This window comes from Microcaecilia unicolor, chromosome 5, assembly GCF_901765095.1.
Source record: "Microcaecilia unicolor chromosome 5, aMicUni1.1, whole genome shotgun sequence".
Taxonomy (NCBI): Eukaryota; Metazoa; Chordata; class Amphibia; order Gymnophiona; family Siphonopidae; genus Microcaecilia; species Microcaecilia unicolor.
The window spans coordinates 241,828,740-241,852,857 of record NC_044035.1 but is presented as its reverse complement, the minus strand read 5'-3'; the positions used below and the strand labels follow the sequence as shown (position 1 = coordinate 241,852,857).

The 24,118-nt window shown below is 43.0% G+C and overlaps 1 protein-coding gene across 2 annotated transcripts in view; it reads left to right on the top strand.

Moving 5' to 3' along the window:
* Nucleotides 1-24,118, top strand: part of LSAMP (limbic system associated membrane protein) — a 1,187,184-nt gene that overhangs the window by 1,043,553 nt on the left and 119,513 nt on the right. For both annotated transcript variants that reach the window (XM_030203921.1, XM_030203920.1), the window contains exons 4-6: nt 4,859-4,993; nt 13,721-13,841; nt 22,666-22,814. In XM_030203921.1, coding sequence (XP_030059781.1) covers nt 4,859-4,993; nt 13,721-13,841; nt 22,666-22,814 — 405 coding nt within the window. The remainder of the gene's footprint in view (nt 1-4,858; nt 4,994-13,720; nt 13,842-22,665; nt 22,815-24,118) is intronic.

Sequence of the window (24,118 nt, the reverse complement as noted above, 5' to 3'; positions counted from 1 at the left end):
TACAACTGCTCCAGGGACCTGTATACTGCTGCGATGGACCTGAGTATGGCATTTGAGGCTGGCATAGAGGCTGGCAAAAAAGTATTTTTAAACTTGTTTTTAATGGTGGGAGGGGTTAGTGACCACTGGGGGAGTAAGGGGAGGGCATCCACAATTCCCTCCGGTGGTCATCTGGTCAGTTCGGGCACCTTTTTCAGGCTTGGTCGTGAAAAAAAATGGACCAATTAAAGTCGGCCAAGTGCTCATCAGGGATGCCCTTCTTTTTTCTATTATCAGCCGAGGACGACCATCTCCTAATCATGCCCCAGTCCCGCCTTCTCTACGCCTCCGACACGCCACCATGAACTTTGGTCGTCCCCTTGACGGAAAGCAGTTGAGGGTGTCAAAAAATCGGCTTTCGATTATGCCAATTTGGATGACCTTGCGAGAAGGATGCCCATCTCCCGATTTGTGTTGAAAAATGGGCGTCCTTCTCTTTCGAAAATAAGCATGATAGCCATCCTAATTCTCTATATAGCTTTCAAAATTGCACAATTTGCTGGCTTAATGAGCCAATTAGTGCCAATAATTGGGCACTAACAATCAATTATTGACACTAATTGGGAATAACATGTAAATTTTTCCATGCAGACCTGAAAAGTGGGAGTGGCCATGGGAGGGGTATGGTCGGGTCAGGGGTGGTTCTAGGATTTGCGCACAGTGTTATAGAGTTCAGGGGATATGCTCCTAATTTAGACACAGGGATTTATAGCAGGGTTCAGTTGGTGCAAATCCTCATGCCCAAAATTGGACGCGGATTCTAGCGCTAAGTGCTATTCTATAAATGGCACCCATCTTTGAAACCTATTTATAGAATAGCACTTAGTGCACATTTTTTTTATGACACCCAAGTTTGGGCACCATTTACAAAATTGAGTCCAACATGTTTCTTGCTTATTGCCATTCATGGACAGTGAAGAAAGGGAAAGGGAAATGGGACTTGATATACCGCCTTTCTGAGGTTTTTGCAACTACATTTAAAGTGGTTTACATATATTCAGGTACTTATTTTGTACCAGGGGCAATGGAGGGTTAAGTGACTTACCCAGAGTAACGAAGAGCTGCAGTGGGAATCTCTTCACTGAACGTGTATACCTTAGAGGAAAGGAGAACCAGGGGTGACATGATATAGAAGTTCAAATATTTGAAAGGTATTAATCCGCAAACGAACCTTTTCCGGAAATGGGAAGGCGGTAGAACTAGAGGATGTGAATTGAGGTTGAAGGGGGGGGGGGGGGCAGACTCAGGACTAATGTCAGGAAGTATTTTTTCACGGAGAGGGTGGTGGATATGTGGAATGCCCTCCTGCGGGATGTGGAGGAGATAAAAACGGTAATGGAATTCAAACATGCGTTGGATAAACACAAAGGAATCCTGTTTAGAAGGAATGGTTCCACGGAATCTTAGCCGAGATTGGGTGGTGACACCGGTAATTGGGAAACAAAATGGGAGCTAGACAGACTTCTATGGTCTATGCCCTGATTGTGACTGAATAGATAGGGATGGGCTGAAGTGTAAATTTTAAGGGGCTTCGACGTTAGCTCCAGAACTTAGTACAAGAACAGTGCAGGGTAGACTTCTACAGTCTGTGCCCTGAGAAAGGCAAGGACAAATCAAACTTGAATATATATATAAAGTATCACATACCATGTAAATGATTTTAGCTTGTTGGGCAGACTGGATGGACCATACAGGTCTTCTTTATTGCCGTCATTTACTATGTTACTATGAGTAGCCTAATGGTTAGTGCAGTGTACTGAGATCCTGGGGAACTGGGTTCAATTCCTACTTCAGCTCCTTGTGATCCTGGTTGTCACTTAACCCACAATTGTCCCAGGTACAATACTTAGAATGTGAGCCCACTAGGGACAGAGAAAGTACCTGTATATAATGTGTACAGCACTGCGTACATCTAGTAGCGCTACAGAAATGATTAATAGTAGTAGTTAGTAGTATCTGGGTAGAACTCAACCTGACTTACTTACATCCTTATAAGAGTATGCTACTCAAATCAGCATTCAAAATAGAGCTGAGGCATGAGTGTTAAGAATGAAGAGACGATTGTAACTTGGTTCTTCTCGTTCCAGCACTGATTTAAATTACAACAAGGCATTGATGTAGGAGAACTCTACATTGCTGTCCAGATTGGAAAAGGGACGTCCAAACTTGGATATCCATTTACAGCATTCTTTACAAAGGCTTGCTGAACATGAAGCCTTTTGTAAAATATACAGTGGGGGAAATAAGTATTTGATCCCTTGCTGATTTTGTAAGTTTGCCCACTGACAAAGACATGAGCAGCCCATAATTGAAGGGTAGGTTATTGGTAACAGTGAGAGATAGCACATCACAAATTAAATCCGGAAAATCACATTGTGGAAAGTATATGAATTTATTTGCATTCTGCAGAGGGAAATAAGTATTTGATCCCCCACCAACCAGTAAGAGATCTGGCCCCTACAGACCAGGTAGATGCTCCAAATCAACTCGTTACCTGCATGACAGTCAGCTGTCGGCAATGGTCACCTGTATGAAAGACACCTGTCCACAGACTCAGTGAATCAGTCAGACTCTAACCTCTACAAAATGGCCAAGAGCAAGGAGCTGTCTAAGGATGTCAGGGACAAGATCATACACCTGCACAAGGCTGGAATGGGCTACAAAACCATCAGTAAGACGCTGGGCGAGAAGGAGACAACTGTTGGTGCCATAGTAAGAAAATGGAAGAAGTACAAAATGACTGTCAATCGACAAAGATCTGGGGCTCCACGCAAAATCTCACCTCGTGGGGTATCCTTGATCATGAGGAAGGTTAGAAATCAGCCTACAACTACAAGGGGGGAACTTGTCAATGATCTCAAGGCAGCTGGGACCACTGTCACCACGAAAACCATTGGTAACACATTACGACATAACGGATTGCAATCCTGCAGTGCCCGCAAGGTCCCCCTGCTCCGGAAGGCACATGTGACGGCCCGTCTGAAGTTTGCCAGTGAACACCTGGATGATGCCGAGAGTGATTGAGAGAAGGTGCTGTGGTCAGATGAGACAAAAATTGAGCTCTTTGGCATGAACTCAACTCGCCGTGTTTGGAGGAAGAGAAATGCTGCCTATGACCCAAAGAACACCGTCCCCACTGTCAAGCATGGAGGTGGAAATGTTATGTTTTGGGGGTGTTTCTCTGCTAAGGGCACAGGACTACTTCACCGCATCAATGGGAGAATGGATGGGGCCATGTACCGTACAATTCTGAGTGACAACCTCCTTCCCTCCGCCAGGGCCTTAAAAATGGGTCGTGGCTGGGTCTTCCAGCACGACAATGACCCAAAACATACAGCCAAGGCAACAAAGGAGTGGCTCAGGAAGAAGCACATTAGGGTCATGGAGTGGCCTAGCCAGTCACCAGACCTTAATCCCATTGAAAACTTATGGAGGGAGCTGAAGCTGCGAGTTGCCAAGCGACAGCCGAGAACTCTTAATGATTTAGAGATGATCTGCAAAGAGGAGTGGACCAAAATTCCTCCTGACATGTGTGCAAACCTCATCATCAACTACAGAAGACGTCTGACCGCTGTGCTTGCCAACAAGGGTTTTGCCACCAAGTATTAGGTCTTGTTTGCCAGAGGGATTAAATACTTATTTCCCTCTGCAGAATGCAAATAAATTCATATACTTTCCACAATGTGATTTTCCGGATTTAATTTGTGATGTGCTATCTCTCACTGTTACCAATAACCTACCCTTCAATTATGGGCTGCTCATGTCTTTGTCAGTGGGCAAACTTACAAAATCAGCAAGGGATCAAATACTTATTTCCCCCACTGTATACAGGACCATGGGAAAAATGTTTTGTTTTTTTTTGCAAAATGTGAAGGAACAGTCATTTGACATAAAAAGCATGTTAAAAACAATAAAGAGCAGCATTACACAGGGCTTTGCACATGTCAGTAGCAGAGTTTTCAAAATTGCGTTTCTAAGCAGAGGCACTTAAACCAAGCTCCAAAACGTTTTGTTGTTGGTGCTGTTTGAAATGGTTTTGAACACAAGATAAGTACTCGCAGTTCATCCCTCAATCACTCCTCCAAACTCCAGGTCCAAATGAGCAGTTAGCTGACAGCTAGGTGGTGTGCCTTGGAGCAGATGTAAATGCTAATGGGGAAATATTTTCAAAAATATGTGTATTTCAGTTGCAAAATAGAAAATAAACACATGCTTTAAATGTTTGCCCCAAGGTAAAAATAACTTAGGGGTCCTTTTACTAAGCTGTGGTAAAAGGAGGCCTGTGTAAGCATCGGCGTGTGTTTGTGATGCACGCTGAGGACCCATTTACCACAGCGGGTAAAAGGCTGCCTTTTTTTCTCAAAAAGAAATGGCTGCATGGTAAGTGAACTATTGAGGTGTTTTTCAGTATGATGGCAGGCGATCTCAGTTATTTTAGAGCTGGATTAAGACTTTGCCAACATAGGCATGTGTCAAGGGTGCCAAATTCTGAAGATATTCAAAAACTGGGACTCAGGATCCCCCATTCCTTAATATTTGGGGGACTCTCCTCCCCACCACCCTCTGCCTAAAAGCAGCATAATCATAAATCCGGCCCTGAGGTATTTGTGCAGCAATAAAGCATGTCTAAGAACTGACCTTTTCTCCAGAAGAGGTCCTAGACTCATGTGGCTTTCTACTGGTCCCAATCAGAACCAAACCAGTTGGATAAAAAGTGCTGTCCTCTAATGAGGTGTCACCCCTGCTGAGAATCATTTTCGAATATTATGAGATCTCAAAGAAAAAAATGTTTTCATTTGTGCTTTTTTCTTTTCTAAAGATGGTGATTTTAACTGGGAAGAGGAATACCTGGATATCTTTGGAATCACACGGGAACAGTCGGGCAAATACGAGTGCAAAGCTGCGAATGAGGTGTCATCAGCAGATGTGAAGCAAGTCCGGGTCACTGTGAACTGTGAGTACAGAAGACAGGCAGAACTGCAAGTCTGTTGCCAGCAGAAAACATCTAGTTCTGAGGAGTCCCAAAGGGGGTTGGATTTGGAAGCAAGGAGAGCATAGTAACTGAAAAAAATGTTTGTTGTCTTAGTACCTCTTTATTTATAAAGTAAACCCTGGATTTTGTGAGCACAGCAATAGGCAAAATGAACTCTGATTGGGCAGACTGGATGGACCATACCATCGTTTATTATGTTATTATGTTGCTATGATTTTTTTTGGGTACTTTTATAAGTGACTTAAGAGTGTAAAGCAGCATATAAACAGATAAAAGTGCTTAGAAAACATAAAACCTATAGTCATGCTATATGCATAGCAGCAACAAGAAGAGTGTAGTAGGCCACCAAGAGTCTAAGCAGAGGAAGCAAACTTGACACAGCCTGTGCTATGAACTATGGAGCCCTTTTACTAAGCTGCGTAAGCGTCTACGTGCGCCTAATGTACACCAAAATGAAGTCACCGCACGGCTAACACGTGGCTCTTGCGGTAATTTCATTTTTTGCAGGCATCTGATACGCGTGTCTGAAAATATTTTTTATTTTTGGATGCACGGAACAGACACGCACCAAGTGGCATTTGTCGTTCGTAGGTCATTACTACTCGGTTACCGCGTGAGTCTTTACCGCTAGGTCAATGGCTGGTGGTAAGGTCTCAGACCCAAAATGGATGTGCAGCAATTTTCATTTTGTTGCACGTCCATTTTCGGCAAAACTTTTAAAAAAGGCATTTTTTACATCGCGCTGAAACATGGATCGGGGCGCACCCAAAACCTGCGCCTACACTACCGCAAGCCTTTTTTCAGTGCGCCTTTGAAGAAGGACCCCTGTTTATTTGTTTTACAACCTGGAGTACATTTGTAATATGATTTATCCACTATTTAAACATTTTTTTGGTGTGTTCACTTCTATAGTGGTTTACCTTTTTGGTTTGTTTACCCAAATTTGGGCGCCCTTGCTTTCTAGCCAAAATGATGCACATAATTTTGAAAATACAAAATTACTTTGTTGTTTGTCCTGCATAACTGTACCCTAAGAACATCTCCATAACAATGCATACTTTTACCCATATACAGGATGGGCAATTTTTCTGTTCAGTGCTATGTACCCTCGTCCTCACTCTTATCACCTGTAGCTGGGTCACCCTTCCAGAACCCAGCCAGGCTTGACCCTGCTTAGCTGCCTTTTTCTTCACATGGCTGCTGCCTCCCTCCACAGCAATCTAGCTGCTTTGAGCCTCAGCTCCAGGCCCTGAGAACTTCCAGGACTCCTTCCTCCCTCCGTTCCTTTCACAGAGGCACATTCAAAGCACAACGTTTATAAGTAAGGGCATTTATTTTCTGGCTTCAGGTCAACATAAACACCCAGGCACACCTTAACTCCAGGTTGTTTAGGGCTTGCTACCCAAAGCACAAGTCAGGTTCAAAACAGTCCATATAACTTCACTTCCCTTGACTAAGATTACTTCTCTTAGGGAACAGTACATTATCAGAAAGAAAACACAGTAGCTTGGTAGGTTGCAGCCCAGACCTTTTCAGTAGGAAACAGTTTACACAGTCTTTCTTGCACCTCCTTACAGCACAGTTACACAGCTTGGTTCCCACCTGGTTCAGGCTGGGGTTTCAATTGTGCCCAGCCCTCTTTCTCTCCCAGGGCTGCACCTGTTCCCTCTTTAGTAGAGATCTTCCCCAGCGCCTCAGCCTCTCTCCTCTGGTCTTCCACCAGTCTCTCCAAGGCACAGCTAGCCACCCTCTTACAGCGGCTTTTCGGGTTTGAGCCAGAGCTCCAATCTCCATCTGTTCCTCCTCCAGCCCTTCAGTAATCTCCATTTTATCCTCCTCTTCAACTTCCCCCGCCCCCAATCTCTCCAGCTGGCCCTCATCACCTTCCTCAGAGACCATTTCCCAATCTTCTATCTCCTCCCCTAACTCTTGCACAGCTGGGTGGGGAAGAGAAGGATTCTGGGACTGGTAGTTCCTCCCCTTCTTCCTTAACCCAGCCAACCTCTCTGCCTCCGGTAGCCCAGCTTTCTGAATGTGGGTGTTGTGCACATGAAATCTGCCCCGTTGGGATTTCCCGGCTCCCTGCACCCCCTTTCTTCGTGCCTTCCCGGATCCCCTTTCACCTGCACTCTCACACACCTCTCGCTTACACTATTGCAACTTGCTTCTCACAGGTCTCCCACTTAGCCATCTCTCTCCTCTTCAATCTGTTCAAACTTCTGCTGCATGATTAATATTCCGCCAGTGACGTTATGCTCATATTAGCCCTCTCCTCAAGTCACTTCACTGGCTTCCTAATCGTTTCCGCCTACAGTTCAAACTCCTCTTATTAACTTATAAGTGCATTCACTCTGCAGTTCCTCAGTACCTCTCCACTCTCATCTCTCCCTGCACTCCTCCCCGGGAACTCCGTTCACTGGGTAAATCTCTCTTATCTGCACCCTTCTCTTCCACCGCTAACTCCAGACTCCGTTCCTTTTATCTTGCTGCACCATATGCCTGGAATAGACTTCCTGAGCCGGTATGTCAAGCTCCATCTCTGGCCGTCTTCAAATCTAAGCTAAAAGCCCACCTTTTTGATGCAGCTTTTAACTCCTAACCCTTATTCACTTGTTCAGAACCCTTATTTTATCATCCTCACTTTAATATTCCCTTATCTCGTTTGACCTGTTTGTCTGTCCTAATTAGATTGTAAGCTCTGTCGAGCAGGGACTGTCTCTTCATGTTCAAGTGTACAGCATTGCGTACATCTAGTAGCGCTATAGAAATGATAAGTAGTAGTAGTAGTATGTACAGTATGCCTGGTATGCATTTTTAAAAATGGATAAGTAGTAGGGATGGGAATTCGTTTGGAACAATATGGGAAATGTCTACAATATATCCCATGTGTTTGCATGTTGTTATCAAATGACATGAGCAGAAAAACACAAAAAATAATGCTTCATCATTTGCCAAGAATAGGGCACACTGTTTCAAGAAAATGTACACTATTTGCAAAGAGGGCCCTTATTGCGCATGCGCAAACCACTGCACCTATGTGGTTAGGGCCAGTTTCTGTAAATGGCGTCTGAAAAATAGGCGTATCTAAAAAAGTGCATAGCGAATAGCGCAAAGGGCTGGGGAACGCACCTAATGCACGGTCATTTACACCACTGAAAACCTGATGTAAATACTTGCACCTAAATGTAGGTGTGTTCCCCCAAATTCTATAACTTTAAGCATAAATTTGAAGAATACCTCCAAGACACCCACACTTCTCCCATGGTTGCGCCCCCTTTTCAGCTATGCATGTTAGAATTTTCACGTGCCTCTTTTTAGAATATGCCTAGAACAGTGCACACATAAATTCCAATTATTACCAGTGTTGATAATTGGTTGTGTTCAGCCAATTAGCCTCACTGATTGGCTCATAACTCAATTAAGGTGCACATGTAAATTGGGCGTTCGTCCAATCTGATGCACACAACTCACCATGCCTGATAGAGAATGTGGGGGATAGTGCATAGTCTTTTAGAAAGAGCGTGTCCTCTTCGCACATAGTGCTCTCACTTTCAAATGAGTGCACACTCAATTACTTTGCTACATGACAAAAAATGGCCACATGAAAAAGAATAAAATGAACATTCCCAGAAACAACAAGAGAAATGACATTAAACGAAAATTTTTCTGGTTGCCCATCCCTAGGGGCCCTTTTACTAAGCTGCGTAAGCATCTACGCACACCCAATGTGCGCCAAAATGGAGTTACCGCCCAGCTACCGCATGGCTCTTGAGGTAATTTCATTTTTGTTGTGCGCCAGATACGCGCTTCCAAAAAATAATTTTTATTTTTGGACACGCAAATTAGGTGCGGGCCAAGTGGCATTTGATGCGCATAGGTCATTACCACTCTGTTACCGCATGAGACTTTAGTGCTATGTCAATGACTGGCAGTAAGGTCTTAGACCCAAAATGGATGCTAGGAAATTTTCATTTTGGCCCACATCCATTTTCGGCAAAAATTTTAAAAAGGCATTTTTTACAGGTGTGCTGAAAAATGATTCTGTGTGCACCCAAAACACGCATCTACACTACCGCAGGCCATTTTTCAGCGCACCTTTGTAAAAGGGTCCCTAAGTTATCTACATAATAGACTGTGTATCGCTCCTATTCAGAAAAGTTCCAACACTGATTGGACAAGATCCAGAATGTGGCACAGAATGTGTGCATATTGTTCAACCATTGTATCTGCTGTTTAAAAAAAAAAAAGAAGAAAAACATTGCTCCGGGTGGCAGAATATTTGTCTTAATAAATCTCCAGCAACAATGCTGCGAAATCTCCCACCACAGCTTCACTGGTCCCCTGAGACATCTTTATCTAGCACCACTGGAAAGCCTCACCTTAGAGTGAAGCAGCACAGCTTCCCTGAGCAGATCACCTTTGCTCCAAGATAAACAATGCATCAGAGCCCCCCCCCCCCCACCCCTTCCCTACTCTAAAGCCTAGCCATAGATCTTGCCATTTGCACCTAAGAAAAAGCACAATTGAACCACAAATGATAAACCCTCACTACTAAATTTTCTCTCTCACTGACATGATCTTTAAATGCATCCAAGCAATACTAATGTGAGAAATAAGTGTGAAAGACCTAAGTCTCTTAACAGGAGGATAAGAGGAGAACAGAGCTAGGAAGTAGCTTGCAGCCGATTATAAAGAAGGTGTTTGTTTATCCTGTGATTCATCCTGTACCTCTGGAACCAGTGGAGTGGAACAGGCACACTCTGTCTCACTGCAGACACAAAGTGAATTTGCTATTATGCCTGTACAATTGAATGCCAAGCATACTGGTGACTAAAAAGACAGAGCTGGGTAAATCTCAGTGAACAACTAATTTATGGAGGGTCAAATCATTATTCAGATCAATATTCAAAATGGTTTCACTGGTCAGAAAAGCACCTGGCTGTATAAAGCGCCTGTTTCGGGCTAACTAGTCATTTTCAGCAGCAAGTAAACAGTTACTGCCAGATTCTATATAGCGCGCTTCGAGATCCACGTGGAAATCCAGTAACCTAACTGGCTTAACAAGCCAATCAGCGTATTTAACAGCACTTAACAAGCAATAATGAGCACTAATTGGCAATAATTAGAATTTACATGCATAATTCGCTAAACTTATTCTGTAATGAACTGCGCCTAAATTCTAAAGTGCACAGTTGAAAAGGGTGTGGCTATGGGTGGGGAACTGGGAATTTTGTGGGCATTCCAAAATTTATGTGCGTTGTTATAGAGTATGGCCCAGTGTGCGCAAATCTACACACAGAGATTTGCGCCACGTTTTCATTGGTGTCAATGGACACATGTAAATTTAAGCCTGTTCTATATACTGCGCCTAAATCTAGGCGTCACTTTGTAGATTATGCTTAGGCGTAAATGTTTACTACAGGGATTTTTTAGGCACCATATATAGAATCTGGCCCTTAGTGCCTATCTCAAAACCAGTTATTTTGAGGCATTCTGGGAGTGGAGTCAGCAGTTGGCCGATAAGTGCCAATATTCAGTAGTTAATCAGCCAGGTTAACCACATAAATAGGGCTGCATAAAAGTCAGTCCCTCAAAAATCAAAACTATTTATTCCTGGCCAGTTAAATAGGGTTTAATCGCCTAACCATTTATGTCCTGTTTAGTATACCAAATAGCAGTTACTAACCAACTATTTCATGTCACATAGCTGGTTAGACACAGATATTCAGCATCTAACTGGCTATTTGTGTGGTCAAAATAGACCACTTAAATAGCAGGTTATCTTTGACTGCTAAAAAGTTAACCAGTTAGTGCTGAATATCAACACAGCTGGTTAACTTTTTAGTAGCCAAAATAAGCTTGGACATTCAGTGGCAGTTGCCGGATACACACTGCCCGCCATCGGCTGAATATTGGGCCCAGTCTTATCTTTATGCATTTCCCAATAGCTGTTTAAGTGCTGAATATCGTATTTAACTGGCTATGATATAGCCAGCTCCACAAACACAGAATTTAGTGACGAAGCACAGGAAATGGCCCAGCATTAAATTTGCAGGCATAACACTGGCAGCAATCAGCAAAATGCTGATTGTCGCTGGCTGAATATTGGGCCCGTTATTATTATTATGCAAGTTATATCAGCTTGAGATGCTAAAAGTCCCTTTATCAAAACTGGAGGTGGCAGGTTTCATGCACACCTGATCTACTTCATATCCAAATCACCTTCACTTGTTTTCTTCAGTTAGACCAGGGGAGGGCAACCTTTATACACAGAGGGCCACACAAATGTCAATACTAACCCTAGCGAGCTGCAGCATTATTTAATATTAGAACCAGAAATGCATGGAGCTCCAAAGGTCTTCTGCGACAAATAAATAAATAAGTAAAAGTGTAACTAAAAATGATGGAAACAAACTGCTGGAGTGGCTGTTCTGAAAACAATTGTGAAATACAGTATTTAAAATATCCAAAACTCTCCTTTCCCTACAACAAACTCTGGCCTCCTACATTAATTACTCCTGAGCTCGTCCTGCTTATCTCGATATCCCTAAAAATTGTGGGAGTTCTGGTTGACAGATCTTTGACATTGGAGCAGCATGTGAACTCAACAGTCAAGCAAATGTTCCACTCTCTCTGGAGGCTTAAGCATATCAAGTCATACGTCCCTCGAGACGTATTCCGCAATCTAGTCCAGTCCCTGGTGATTAGCCGTCTTGACTACTGCAATAGTATCTACGGGGGATGAACAAGTATGCTCCTAAAAAAAATTGCAAACGGCTCAGATTTCAGCAGCTCGACTCATCTTTGGCAAATCTAGATTTGAAAGCTCGAGACCGTTACGTGAGCGGCTGCACTGGCTTCCTGTGAAGGAAGACCTGCGCATTGGTCCACAAAATCATCTATGGAGATGCCCCTTCCTATATGGACACTCTCATAAACCTGCCGCCCAGGAACTCCCGAAGGTCGGCCCGCTCTTACCTGAATCTCCACTACCCTGCTCCCCGTAGCCTCAAATATAAGACCATCTATGGTTCCTCTTTCCCTTATCTCAGCACTCAATTGTGGAACCGAGAGGTCAAATTCACTTCAGATCACCCGACCTTCAAGACGCGACTCAAGACCTTCCTTTTTGGCAGTGCATATGCCACGAACCCTACAGGTGCCACCCCCTTTTAGCCCACGGCTCACTCTGTGATAATTTATTACCCCCCCTCTCTTCCTCTCCCTCCTCAGTTATTTCTTTCTCCCACTTGTGTCCTTGTCTACTGTACTTTGTACTATTGTACTATTGTTTGCTTATTAACTATTGTACGCCACATTGAGCCTGCCCATGGGCGGGAATATTGTGGGATATAAATGTCATAAATAAATAAATAAATAATGTTTTCTTTCAGTGGCGGGCTGAATTTTGCCTGCGGGCCTCAGGCTCTCCACCCCTGAGTTAGAGCATAGCCATACAAATGTTGATCTTTTGGACTCCCAGCTTTCTTGCCACCAGTTTAACCAGTGTTTAAAAACCAGGGTTTAGCCAATGTTAAAAACTACTACTACTACTACTACTACTACTATTTAGCATTTCTATAGCGCTACAAGGCATACGCAGCGCTGCACAAACATAGAAGAAAGACAGTCCCTGCTCAAAGAGCTTACAATCTAATAGACAAAAATAAATAAAGTAAGCAAATCAAATCAATTAATGTGAACGGGAAGGAAGAGAGGAGGGTAGGTGGAGGCGAATGGTTACAAGTGGTTACGAGTCAAAAGCAATGTTAAAGAGGTGGGCTTTCAGTCTAGATTTAAAGGTGGCCAAGGATGGGGCAAGACGTATGGGCTCAGGAAGTTTATTCCAGACGTAGGGTGCAGCGAGACAGAAGGCGCGAAGTCTGGAGTTGGCAGTAGTGGAGAAGGGAACAGATAAGAAGGATTTATCCATGGAGCGGAGTGCACGGGAAGGGGTGTAGGGATGGGCGAGTGTGGAGAGATACTGGGGAGCAGCAGAGTGAGTACATTTATAGGTTAGTAGAAGAAGTTTGAACAGGATGCGAAAACGGATAGGGAGCCAGTGAAGGGTCTTGAGGAGAGGGGTAGTATGAGTAAAGCGACCCTGGCGGAAGATGAGACGGGCAGCAGAGTTTTGAACCGACTGGAGAGGGGAGAGGTGACTAAGTGGGAGGCCAGCAAGAAGCAGATTGCAGTAGTCTAAACGAGAGGTGACAAGGGTGTGGATGAGGGTTTTGGTAGAGTGCTCGGAAAGAAAGGGGCGGATTTTACGAATGTTGTAAAGAAAGAAACGACAGGTCTTGGCAATCTGCTGGATCTGAACACTGCCAGGCTGAACCTTGTAAGGGTATTTAACAGCAGCAAAGGTGCAGCTCTGCCCCACTGCTCTGTGCAGTGAGAACTGATTTTGGGAAATAAAATATCACAGACCATATAATTTTCCCATCAATTGCAGCTGAAAACAAACAACTCATGAAGTACTAGCTGTATTTTCAGTTCACAACTACTTTCTGCTTGTGGCAGCATCATGTCGTCTTTTTGGGTTGCATTTTGTAAACTTCTCTTGCTGTCTGCTATTATAGATTGCCTCCTCCCTCCCCCCTTGCACTTTTAAGAGCTGAATGGGTCTTGCAACATGCTGAAAAATTAAATGCTGAGGGGTAACAGGGTTCATATCTTTCTTTGCAGACCCTCCAACCATCACAAATGCCAAAAATAATGAATCTGCCACAGGGAAACCAACCACCCTCCGGTGTGAGGCATCCGCTATGCCCTTGGCTGACTTTGAGTGGTACAGGGATGACAGCAGGTAAGTCCATTGACTGTGAATATTGGTGCATTAATGCGACCCAAACAGCACTACAACATTGCCTGTTGCATCCAGAACAGAGATCCAATTACAGATTTTAAAAGTTGTTTGGGATTAAAAGTGTACTAGCTAATATTCAAAATGATTTAACCAGCCGGAAACAGCCACCGATCAGTTAAATTGCTTGTTTGCGGCTGCCAGTCATTTTCAGTGGCACTTTAACCCGTTATCGCCCTTGAAATGACCAGTTAGTGCCAAATTCAAAAATGACAAACTCATGAGCATTCCAGGGGGGGAAGTCGGGTTAGCTGCCGATATTCAGCCCCTCACCGTATAAGTAAACCACTTAAATCAGGCCACATAAATAGCAGCCCTATCTTTAAGCTTTAAGGGGCCCTTTTAACTAAGCTGCGGAAGCGTCTACATGCGCCCAACGCGCACCAAAATGGAGTTACCGCATGGCTATCACATTTCTCTTGCGGTAATTTCATTTTTACCATACGTCCGATATACACGGCCAAAAAATAATTTTTTTTTTCTGCTGTGCGTATCGGACATGCGTCAAGTGGCATTTGGTGCACATATGTCATTACCGCCCAGTTACCGCGTGAGATCTTACTGCTAAGTCAATGGATGGTGGTAAGGTCTCAGACCCAAAATGGATGCGTGCCAATTTTCATTTTGCTGCACGTCTATTTTCAGTCAAAATTAAAAAAAGGCATTTTTACAGGTGTGCATCCAAAACATGCGCCTACACTACTGCAGGCTATTTTTCAGTGTACCTTACTAAAAGGACCCCTTAGATAGCTGTTTTCTGTTCTGATGGCAATAAGTAGAGAGTTCCATATTTTAACTCCAAATCCCACCAAAATGCTGAGATTTAAAGTACTCCTTATTTCTGTATGCCAAGAGCGCTATCTTAAAAGACCACCAAACTAGCGAGAAGGAGTACTTTAAATCTCGGCATTATGGTGGGATTTTATCACAATAGTCAAAGGAGCTTCTAGGGCACAATTCAAAGTACTAACAGTGGTGTTCTTGCAAACATCATTTTTTTTGCAACCCCTGACGTGGACACTGAAATACAGCCTGTGTCGGGTCTTCACAATAAAGATTACCTTTGTCCTGTTCCTGGAGGCCCATTTGTGCACTTTCACTTGGTTTGGTCTCTTGCAGACTTATTTTCGAAAGAGAAGGGCGCCCATCTTTCGACACATCGGGAGGTGGGCATCCTTCTCCCAGGGTCGCCCAAATCGGCATAATCAAAAGCTGATTTTGGGTAGCCTCAACTGCTTTCCGTTGCAAGGACGACCAAAGTTCACAGGGGCGTGTCGGAAGCATAGTGAAGGCGGGACTGGGGCGTGCTTAACACATGGGCGTCCTCGGCCAATAATGGAAAAAAGAAGGGCATCCCTGACGAGAACTTGGATGACTTTACTTGGTCCATTTTTTCTTGCGACCAAGCCTCAAAAAGATGCCCAAACTGACCAGATGACCACCGGAGGGAATCAGGGATGACCTCCCCTTACTCCCCCAGTGGTCAGTAACCCCCTCCCACCCTAAAAACAAAATTTAAAAATATTTTTTCCAGCCTCTATGCCAGCCTCAAATGTCATACCCAGCTCCCTGACAACAGTATGCAGGTCCCTGGAGCAGTTTTAGTGGGTGCAGTGCACTTCAGGCAGGCGGACCCAGGCCCATTCCCCCACTACCTGTTACACTTGTGGTGGTAAATGTGAGCCCTCCAAAACCCACCACAAACTCACTGTACCCACATCTAGGTGCCCCCCTTCACCCCTTAGGGCTATGGTAGTGTTGTACAGTTGTGGGGAGTGGGTTTTGGGGCGCTCAGCACCCAAGGTAAGGGAGCTATGTACCTGGGAGCAATTTCTGAAGTCCACTGCAGTGCCCCCTAGGTTGCCCGGTTGGTGTCCTGGCATGTGAGGGGGACCAGTGCACTACGAATGCTGGCTCCTCCCACGACCAAAGGGTTTGCATTTGGTCGTTTCTGAGATGGGCGTCTTCGGTTTCCATTATCGCTGAAAATCAGAAACAGCCATCTCTAAGGACAACAATCTCTAAGGTCGACCTAAATGTTGAGATTTGGGCGTCCCCGACTGTATTATCGAAATGAAAGATGGACGCCCATCTTGTTTCGATAATACGGGTTTCCCCGCCACTTCGCCGGACATCCTGTGAGGATGTCCTCAGGAAAACTTGGGTGCCCCATTCGATTATGCCCCTCCATATGTACTTGGTACCCTCTCTTTTTTACTCTCACTACATGAAACTCTAGGTCAAAGATACGGTTTTTAAAAAGAGGGATGCACTCTATTGGAAAGAGTGTACACTCTATCCCCATAGTGCATACATGTGTTATGTGCACAGTGGTTCGCACATGTACAATGGTTCCAATGGGCACACTGTTGGGAAGAGATTGTACATGCTTGTGAAAACCACAAAAAATGCTAGATATCGTTCATTAAAAACATACAACAATATGGGATATGTCATTCACATTTCCCAAGTTGTTGCAAATGTCAGCTCATCCCTAGAAAATATTGCACAATCAGGGCTTGAGGTGGAGAAATATAAATGCACCTAAGTTTGACACATCACTCAAGTCAACCTGAAGGTGTTGATCCATTCCTTGCTTTGTTTCATTCTTTATTTAGAGTTACAGTTAAGGATTTCTCTTAAATAAAAAGTCCTTGTATGCAATGGCGGCAAAAACCAAAACTAGATCAGCTTCTACAGGCTGACCTGCGTGAGGTAGCAACCTCATTTGCAATAGTACTTCTTACTGCCCCAGCTAAAGGGGAAACAACTACTTGGGCCTTGCAAAGTTTAGAACAGTGGCTCCCAAACATATTCTGGAGACCCCAGCCAGTCTAGTTTTCAACTTGTCCACAATGAATTTTCTTGAGATAGATTTGCTTGTGCTGCATTCTATGAAAATTTGTGAATATTCTGAAAAACTGACTAGCTGGGAGTTCCCCCAGGATAGGTTTGAGATCACTGGCTTAGAACCTATTCGTCCTTCAGTAGGGGGCCCTGCACTTCTCCCCTGCATTTCATATTTGCACACTTTTATAGTCTGAAGATTGTTTGGCAGAACATTTTTGCCCTCTACCAATTTCAGGCCGTAGTTATCACAGGTTTGATATTGAGGATTATTTGTTTATCATTCTGCAGCATTTTCTAATGCATGCAATTATAACCAGAGCCATGGATTTGATATGCTGCTTTGCTATGGAACAAGTGATTTATATGCAGGTACTTTCTGTGTCCCTAGTGGGCTCGCAATCTAAGTTTTGTACCTGGGACAATGTAAGGTTAAGTGACTTGCTGAGGGTCACAAGGAGCTGTAATGAAAATTGAACCCAGTTCCCCAAGTTCCTAGGCCACTGCATTAACCATTAGGCTACTCTTTCACTCCATTTGAAAGTATCGCAAACAGGAGAGAGTTTTGGTTTTGGGATTTTTAAAAACGTGTACCCTATATTCAGTGTGTTTATTGTAGCAAAAAAGGTGCTGGTACTCAAATGCTAGGCCATCCTTCAGGGGTGGGGTGATCACTGAGGGACTCATCCACCAATAGCCAAGCCCTCTGCAACTAGTCACAGAATCTATGACAAGGTAGAATTGGTGTGTAGAGCCTGAGCTCTTTCATTATGGGTCAATTTTAGCAGACAATGGAAAAGGTGCTGGTAGTGAGTACCTCCAAGTACCCCCTCAAAAAAGCCCTGCCTATATTTGCCAACAATGCAAAACTTAGAGCAGTCAAGATTGCAAGAGGATTTGCAAATTTTGTTGGCCCAATCATTAAATCTGACTTTATACTGTTAATTAAGGACTCTGCTCCGAAAGCATGTTCATTTACTAAGGAAATAATGTGCCTGAAAGAAACGTTAAAAACCTAAAAGCAACTAGGAGAAATACATTTTTCATTTTAAAAATCATGCTTTTTATCACACTTCTAACTCAATTTTTTTTTTCAAATAAATTAACAGTACATATCCCTTGCCAATACAATTATAGAACTGCTTGTTCTGTTTAATAACAAAGGAAGTATTTTAAAATTTAAGCTGGATGGCTCTTGGCCTCTCCATTCATGCTCAGCAGTGCTATCCCATAGGCAGTAACAATGCCATTTAAATTAATTGTTTTTGTAATATAAACATCTGAGCTACTGTTTAACAATAAAAATAATTGGAAATGAGACATTTTATTGCACTTCAAGGAATTTATAATCAAGACTTCTTTCTTTGTCCTGCCCATGTTGCTTTATCAGTTTCTTATCACCTTGTCTTACAGGTTTAATAATCACTTGGTTGTTACTATGAAATAAGTTGCATCTTTTGGTAGAAGTCTGTGGGCAATCCAAGTAAAATAATAAAGGTTCTGGGCACTAGAAAAAGCTGGATTCAGTAAATGGTACCCAAATATGGTCGCTGAAAAAAATCAGCGCCCAGCGCTATTCTATAAAGAGCGTTTTCGGATGACTGCTTTATATAGAATTGCATTGGGCGACAAATTCCATGCCCAACTTTGGATTTGAGGACTTACACCAACTGAAATCAGGTGTAAATCCTGGCACATAAGTTAAGAACATAAGAAAAACCATACTGGGTCAGACCAATGGTCCATCCAGCCCAGTATCCTATTTCCAACTGTGGCCAATCCAGGGTAGAAATCCAAATAGTAACAACATTCCATGCTACCAATCCCAGGGCAAGCAGTGGCTTCCCCGTGTCTATTTCAATAGCAGACTATGGACTTTTCCTCCAGGAACTTGTCCAAACCTTTTTTTAAAACCATATACGCTAACCACTGTTACCACATCCTCCGGCAAAGAGCTTCAGAGCTTCACAATTTGTTGAGTGAAAAAATATTTCCTCCTATATGTTATAAAAGTATTTCCATGTAACTTTAATGTGTCCCCATGTCTTTATATTTTTGAAAGAACAAAAGATTGATTCATTTTTACCCATTCTACACCACTCAGTTGAGTGCGCACCTATGGTATTTTAAAATAGTGTGCACAATTTTTTCAGAACACTCCTCGCCTGCCTGTGCACCTCACATGGAAATGCCCCCTATTTATTTATTTATTAATTACATTTGTATCCCACATTTTCCCGCATAGCAGTAGGCTCAATGTGACTTACAGGTTCCGGAGAGGAGAGTACCAACTCCAGGAATATATAAAGAGTGGAAAATAGAGTAACAGTAGGTGCAAAGAAGCTGATAAGGTTCTGGAAAAGAGAATACAACTCTGGGACGAATATATAGTAGCATATAGAGAGAAGTAATCCCAATGAGGCTGATAAGTCTCCGGAGTTGGGACTACAGCTTCTAGTGAGCAATATGCAGTTGCTATCTTATAACTGAGCATGCAAGTGTATTTCTGTGCCATCTGCCGGTTCAGCCCCATTTTTGTGCCTTGCATCTGTTAGAATTTATTTCTCCGCCAAAAGCTGGTGCAGAATTTGTGCCTAACTTTAGGTCCCTCCCTAGTGATTGATCATCCTCAAAACTGTTAGAAAGCAATTCTGTAAATTGGCACCTAGAGGTATGCATCATGTATTCACAACAAAGGTGCTATTGACAAGTGCTTATTGGGCCCTTTTACTAAGGCACGCCAAAAAGTGGCCTGCGCAGGTGTAGGTTTGTGTTTTGGATGCACGCAGGTCCATTTTTCAGTGCACCTGGAAAAAAGGCTTTTTTTGTGGCCGAAAACGGATGTGCCGCAAAATTAAAACCAGCATGCGTCCATTTTCAGCCTGAGACCTTACCACCACCCATTGACTTACTACTACTACTACTACTACTTAACATTTCTAGAGCGCTACTAGGGTTACGCAGCGCTGTACAAATTAATGAATAAGGACGGTCCCTGCTCAGAAGAGCTTACAATCTTAGCGGTAAGGTGTCATGTGCTAACTGGGCAGTAAGCATCAGTGCGTTTAAACTGTCGATTACCAGCAGGTAAGCACCACCGGTAGAAAATAGAAAATATTTTCTACCATGTTCTGGACACGTGTCAAAAATGGAATTACTGCCTGGCCAGCACGTGGTAGTCGGACAGTAGTTCCAATCTGACACACGTTGGACGTGAGTTTATAGAATACTATGAATTATGTAGCACTTGTCGGACATAGGCATGCCAATTTGCACCTGCCATTGGCATGGAGTACGAGGGTGTGCTTAAACATGGCCACACCAGTGCCAACTTATGCCAATACTAGTGGAACCATGCCCGTTTCCTCAATAATGAAATGGGCCCTAGGAAGGCTGTCATGTAAGCTTTTTTTTTCTCTCTCCCCTGCCCTCCCCTCCATGTCCAGCAATTCTTCCCTCCCCTCCCCTCCATGTCCAGCGATTCTCCTCTTCCCTGCCCTCCCATCCGTGTCCCGCGATGCTCTTTTCTACTGTCCTTCCATCCCATCCATGTCCATCAATTCTCCTATGCCCTGCCCTCCCCTCCCCTTCCTCCCTCCCTCCCCTTGTCCCGCGATTCTCTCCTCCCCTTGATTTGTACCTGAACGTTCTCTGGCTGGCTGGCGCTGGCTTCCTTTCCGTTCGTAACATCCCTCCTGTGATTGGCTCAGAGACTTCCAGGTTTCTCAGCTGAGTGAAGCACGGCCAAAAAGGACGTTTTTATTATTTGGGTGTGAATAATGGCCAAAATGGAAGGCTATTTTTGTGATGGACGCTTTCAACTGCACTTTCTGATACCAGCTGATTGAAAACTGGCCAAAATGGAAGGCTTTTTTTGTGATGGACGCTTTCAACTGCACTCTCCAATATCAGCTGATTTAAAACCGGCCAAAATGGAAGGCTTTTTTGAAGCGGAGCAATTTTTTTTTGTTGTTGTTACTTTTATAGCAGTTTTTTAAATCCAGCGCTGCCCCAATGAGAGGTAAGACCTCTCGTTAGATTTTCCGGCGTTTTCCACCGTTAAGGCAATCGGAAAAGGTTAGTGCATCTCATTACAATAGGGTTTCTGCACAATTTGCTCATCTGCATTCTGTTTTCGTTAGCTGCTACTGTCGTCAGAAAAAAGTCTTTAGTGCATGCCAGGGTTTAGTACTTGCTCGTTAAGGGCTCGTTAAGTTTAGTGCATCTAGCCCTAAGTGATCATACCTAAAATATAGGTGCATTTTTACTCTATTACACTAGAATTCTATTAAAAAAAAAGAACAATCATGTGACACCATTGCTTAGGGAGTTGCATTGGTTGCCGGTGACTGCCAGAATAGATTTTAAGCTGATTTGTCTGGGTCATAAGATTTTTTATGGCAGATGTCCATTAGATCATATTTCCTTGATTTCCTATCCAAATTTATCACGATCTAAATGCAAATATTATGTACTAGATTTAGCATTTCCGGCAGTTAATAAGATTTGATTTAAATGCTATTTTGATTCTGCATTTAGTTATTTGTCAATTAAACTGTGAAATTCACTTTCCTTACAACATCTTGCAATAGCGGATTACACATTATTTAGGAAGGTTTTGAAAACAGAATTATTTGAGCAATCATTCAGTGTTTGAATTTCAATGTTATATGTGGCAATCCTGTAACCCGCTTAGATTCTAAAAGGATATTAGCAGGCTATAAACAAAGGGAATAGAATAGAAAAGTAGGCACCTACTTTTCCTCATGGAATAGGCTCCAAATAGACACATTTTTCTTGCCAAAAAAATAGGCTCCCCTTTATGGAATTACTTCCAAGTAAACAAGGGACTATGTAGGCTTAAGAATGCTTCAACCAATAAATAAATTCAAGGTCTAAGGGAAGACACAAAAAACAGTTCTCAATACCAAAGCAAAACAAATGATAGATCAAAGACAGACAAATAATGAAAAAAGTACTGCAGTTTAACACCCCCTACTCCCCACCCCCAATGCAACTCACAGGCATAAAGGGAGGTGACATTTAACAGGCACAGGCCTGGATAAGGGCAGATAAATAATAAAATCTAAATTCTAAACAGTCATCTTTTGATAAGGTTTTCTAAAGCTGTCCTTGGTGTGCACACAGACTGGGGGATTTTCAGGCTATCCACATTCAACATGGAAGACATAAATTGCATACCAAGGAGGTTCATTTTACGCAAAGATATATTATCCATGTTCATTCTTGGTTGCCTGATGATGTGGTCACCAAGACTGCTTTTGGAAACCTTATCAAAGTTCTATCAAGCCCGTACTTGCTAAGTGTCATGCCCCAAACAATCTAATGGGAAATTTTGCTTAATATGTTTTGTCATATTTATTTATTACTGATTGTCTTCATTCATATGTCCAATATGTACTTTTATTTCAGTTCACTTTATTGCATAGTATGCTTGGCCACTGCTCATGAGAGCTATGCCCATGTATGGTGGGCATCCCTATTATAGACACATCGGGGATAATTCTATAACTGAGCACCACAGTTTGGGCAGACCAATGTCACACACTGAGTGATAATTTTATGGTCGTGTCTGTGTGCCCAGATTCAGTTATAGAATACTAGCATAAGTCCGCATTGGTGTAGCAAAATGTAGGCCATGTCTATGGCAGGTGTAACTGCTGGCACCTAAATGTGGCAGCAGCGTGCAGTATTCTGTAAGTTACACACATATCTGGGAGACCCACCCATGCACCATCAACGTGTAGGCTCCCTCGCATTTATGTGTTAAGAGACTTGTTATAGAAAGAGGAGAATCAATTTTCACCTCTTGCAATGTATAACCTTCTTTTGAAGTGAGCAGTTTTGCTGAATGTGATTAATCTCATTTGCCTGGCCACTTCTTCTCTTGGATTCTCAGGATAAACAATGCCCAGGGCATGGAGATCAAGAGCATCGGGAGTCAATCCATCCTGGTGGTCGCCAATGTCACCGAGGAACACTATGGCAACTACACCTGTGTGGCAACCAACAAGCTGGGAATCACGAACACCAGCATATACCTTTTCAGTGAGTATAGACTCTGATATGAGATCAGAAGGAAGAGAAATGATCTTTTTTGTTACTGAGTGTAGTAAGTGTATGGTGTCCACAAATACCCACAGGAAGTAGGATTTCAGCGCATTCCTGGTGTATATTTTGTATATTAAGATTATAGAAATGGGAACTCAGGGACACCACATTACCAAGGTAACTGTGCAAGTGTGACACATGTGGCTTTCCACAAAAATACATTGTATTGATCAGTGACTAGGCACACATCACAAATATACCAATTACTATAGAACTATAGAGCTTAAATTATAATGGTATTCTTTCTTTTCTGATATGTTTGAGTGCATATTTCATTACATATTGTAGGCTTCTGGGCCTTAATTGCTATGCAGTCATAGACCCAACAAGTAGGCCCCCAGATTCTATAATTGGTGTCCAAAATTGCATGCAGTCCTGAAATCTGCATTTTATAAATGGCTGTTAACAACCAACTATTGATGTAAATTGGCTGTAATTTGGATTTGCGTGTGGATTTGGTTGCATGCGATTCTAGAAAGATTCATACCCAAATCCTCAGAAGTGGGTGTGGTTATGGGAGGGGCATTGAAGGGTCCGGGGAGTTCCAAAAAATCAGTGTTATAGAATTTGAGGGCTGCACATCCAAGTTGAGCACCAGGACTTATACCAGGTGTTAGTTGGTGCCCAAAGTTGGACGCCAGAATGCGCGCTAAGCTGAGTGCTATTCTGTAAAGAACACTCAGCCCGGAGAGTCCTTTATAGAATAGCGCTGAGCATAAATTTTTCCTGACACCAACTTTTCAGCACCATTTAGTGAACCCAGCCCTTGTGTTAACAATGGTAGATCTTGTTTCCTTTTTTATTTAGTTGTTGAAAGTCTTTTGAAAACAAGCTCTTTGCGTGCAGTTTTCAAAAAGCTGCAAAGTGGCTAAAATATCTGACTCTTTTTAGATTGCTAGCTTTAGAATTGGTTTTATCCATAATCTAGCCATTTAAATTATGCCTGATTATTCTAAATCTACTTAGTCAGGTAGAGTTTAGTCTGATATCTAGCTGCTGAGTGTCTTTGTAAAAAGAGAGTGCTTCCTCCAACTTGATTGACAAGTAAACATATGTTCCCTTCAGTCCCCCCCACCCCGTTCAATAGATAATCAACTTCCCCTGATTCCCCACAGTATCTCCCATCCAGACCAGAAATGCCCATCTGGCCCCTGATCCTATCCACTTCTTTTCCAAAATCAGCACTTAGATTATAAAGTGTTCAGCAGAAGGATGGATGCAAGGGACTTTCTGCATGCACT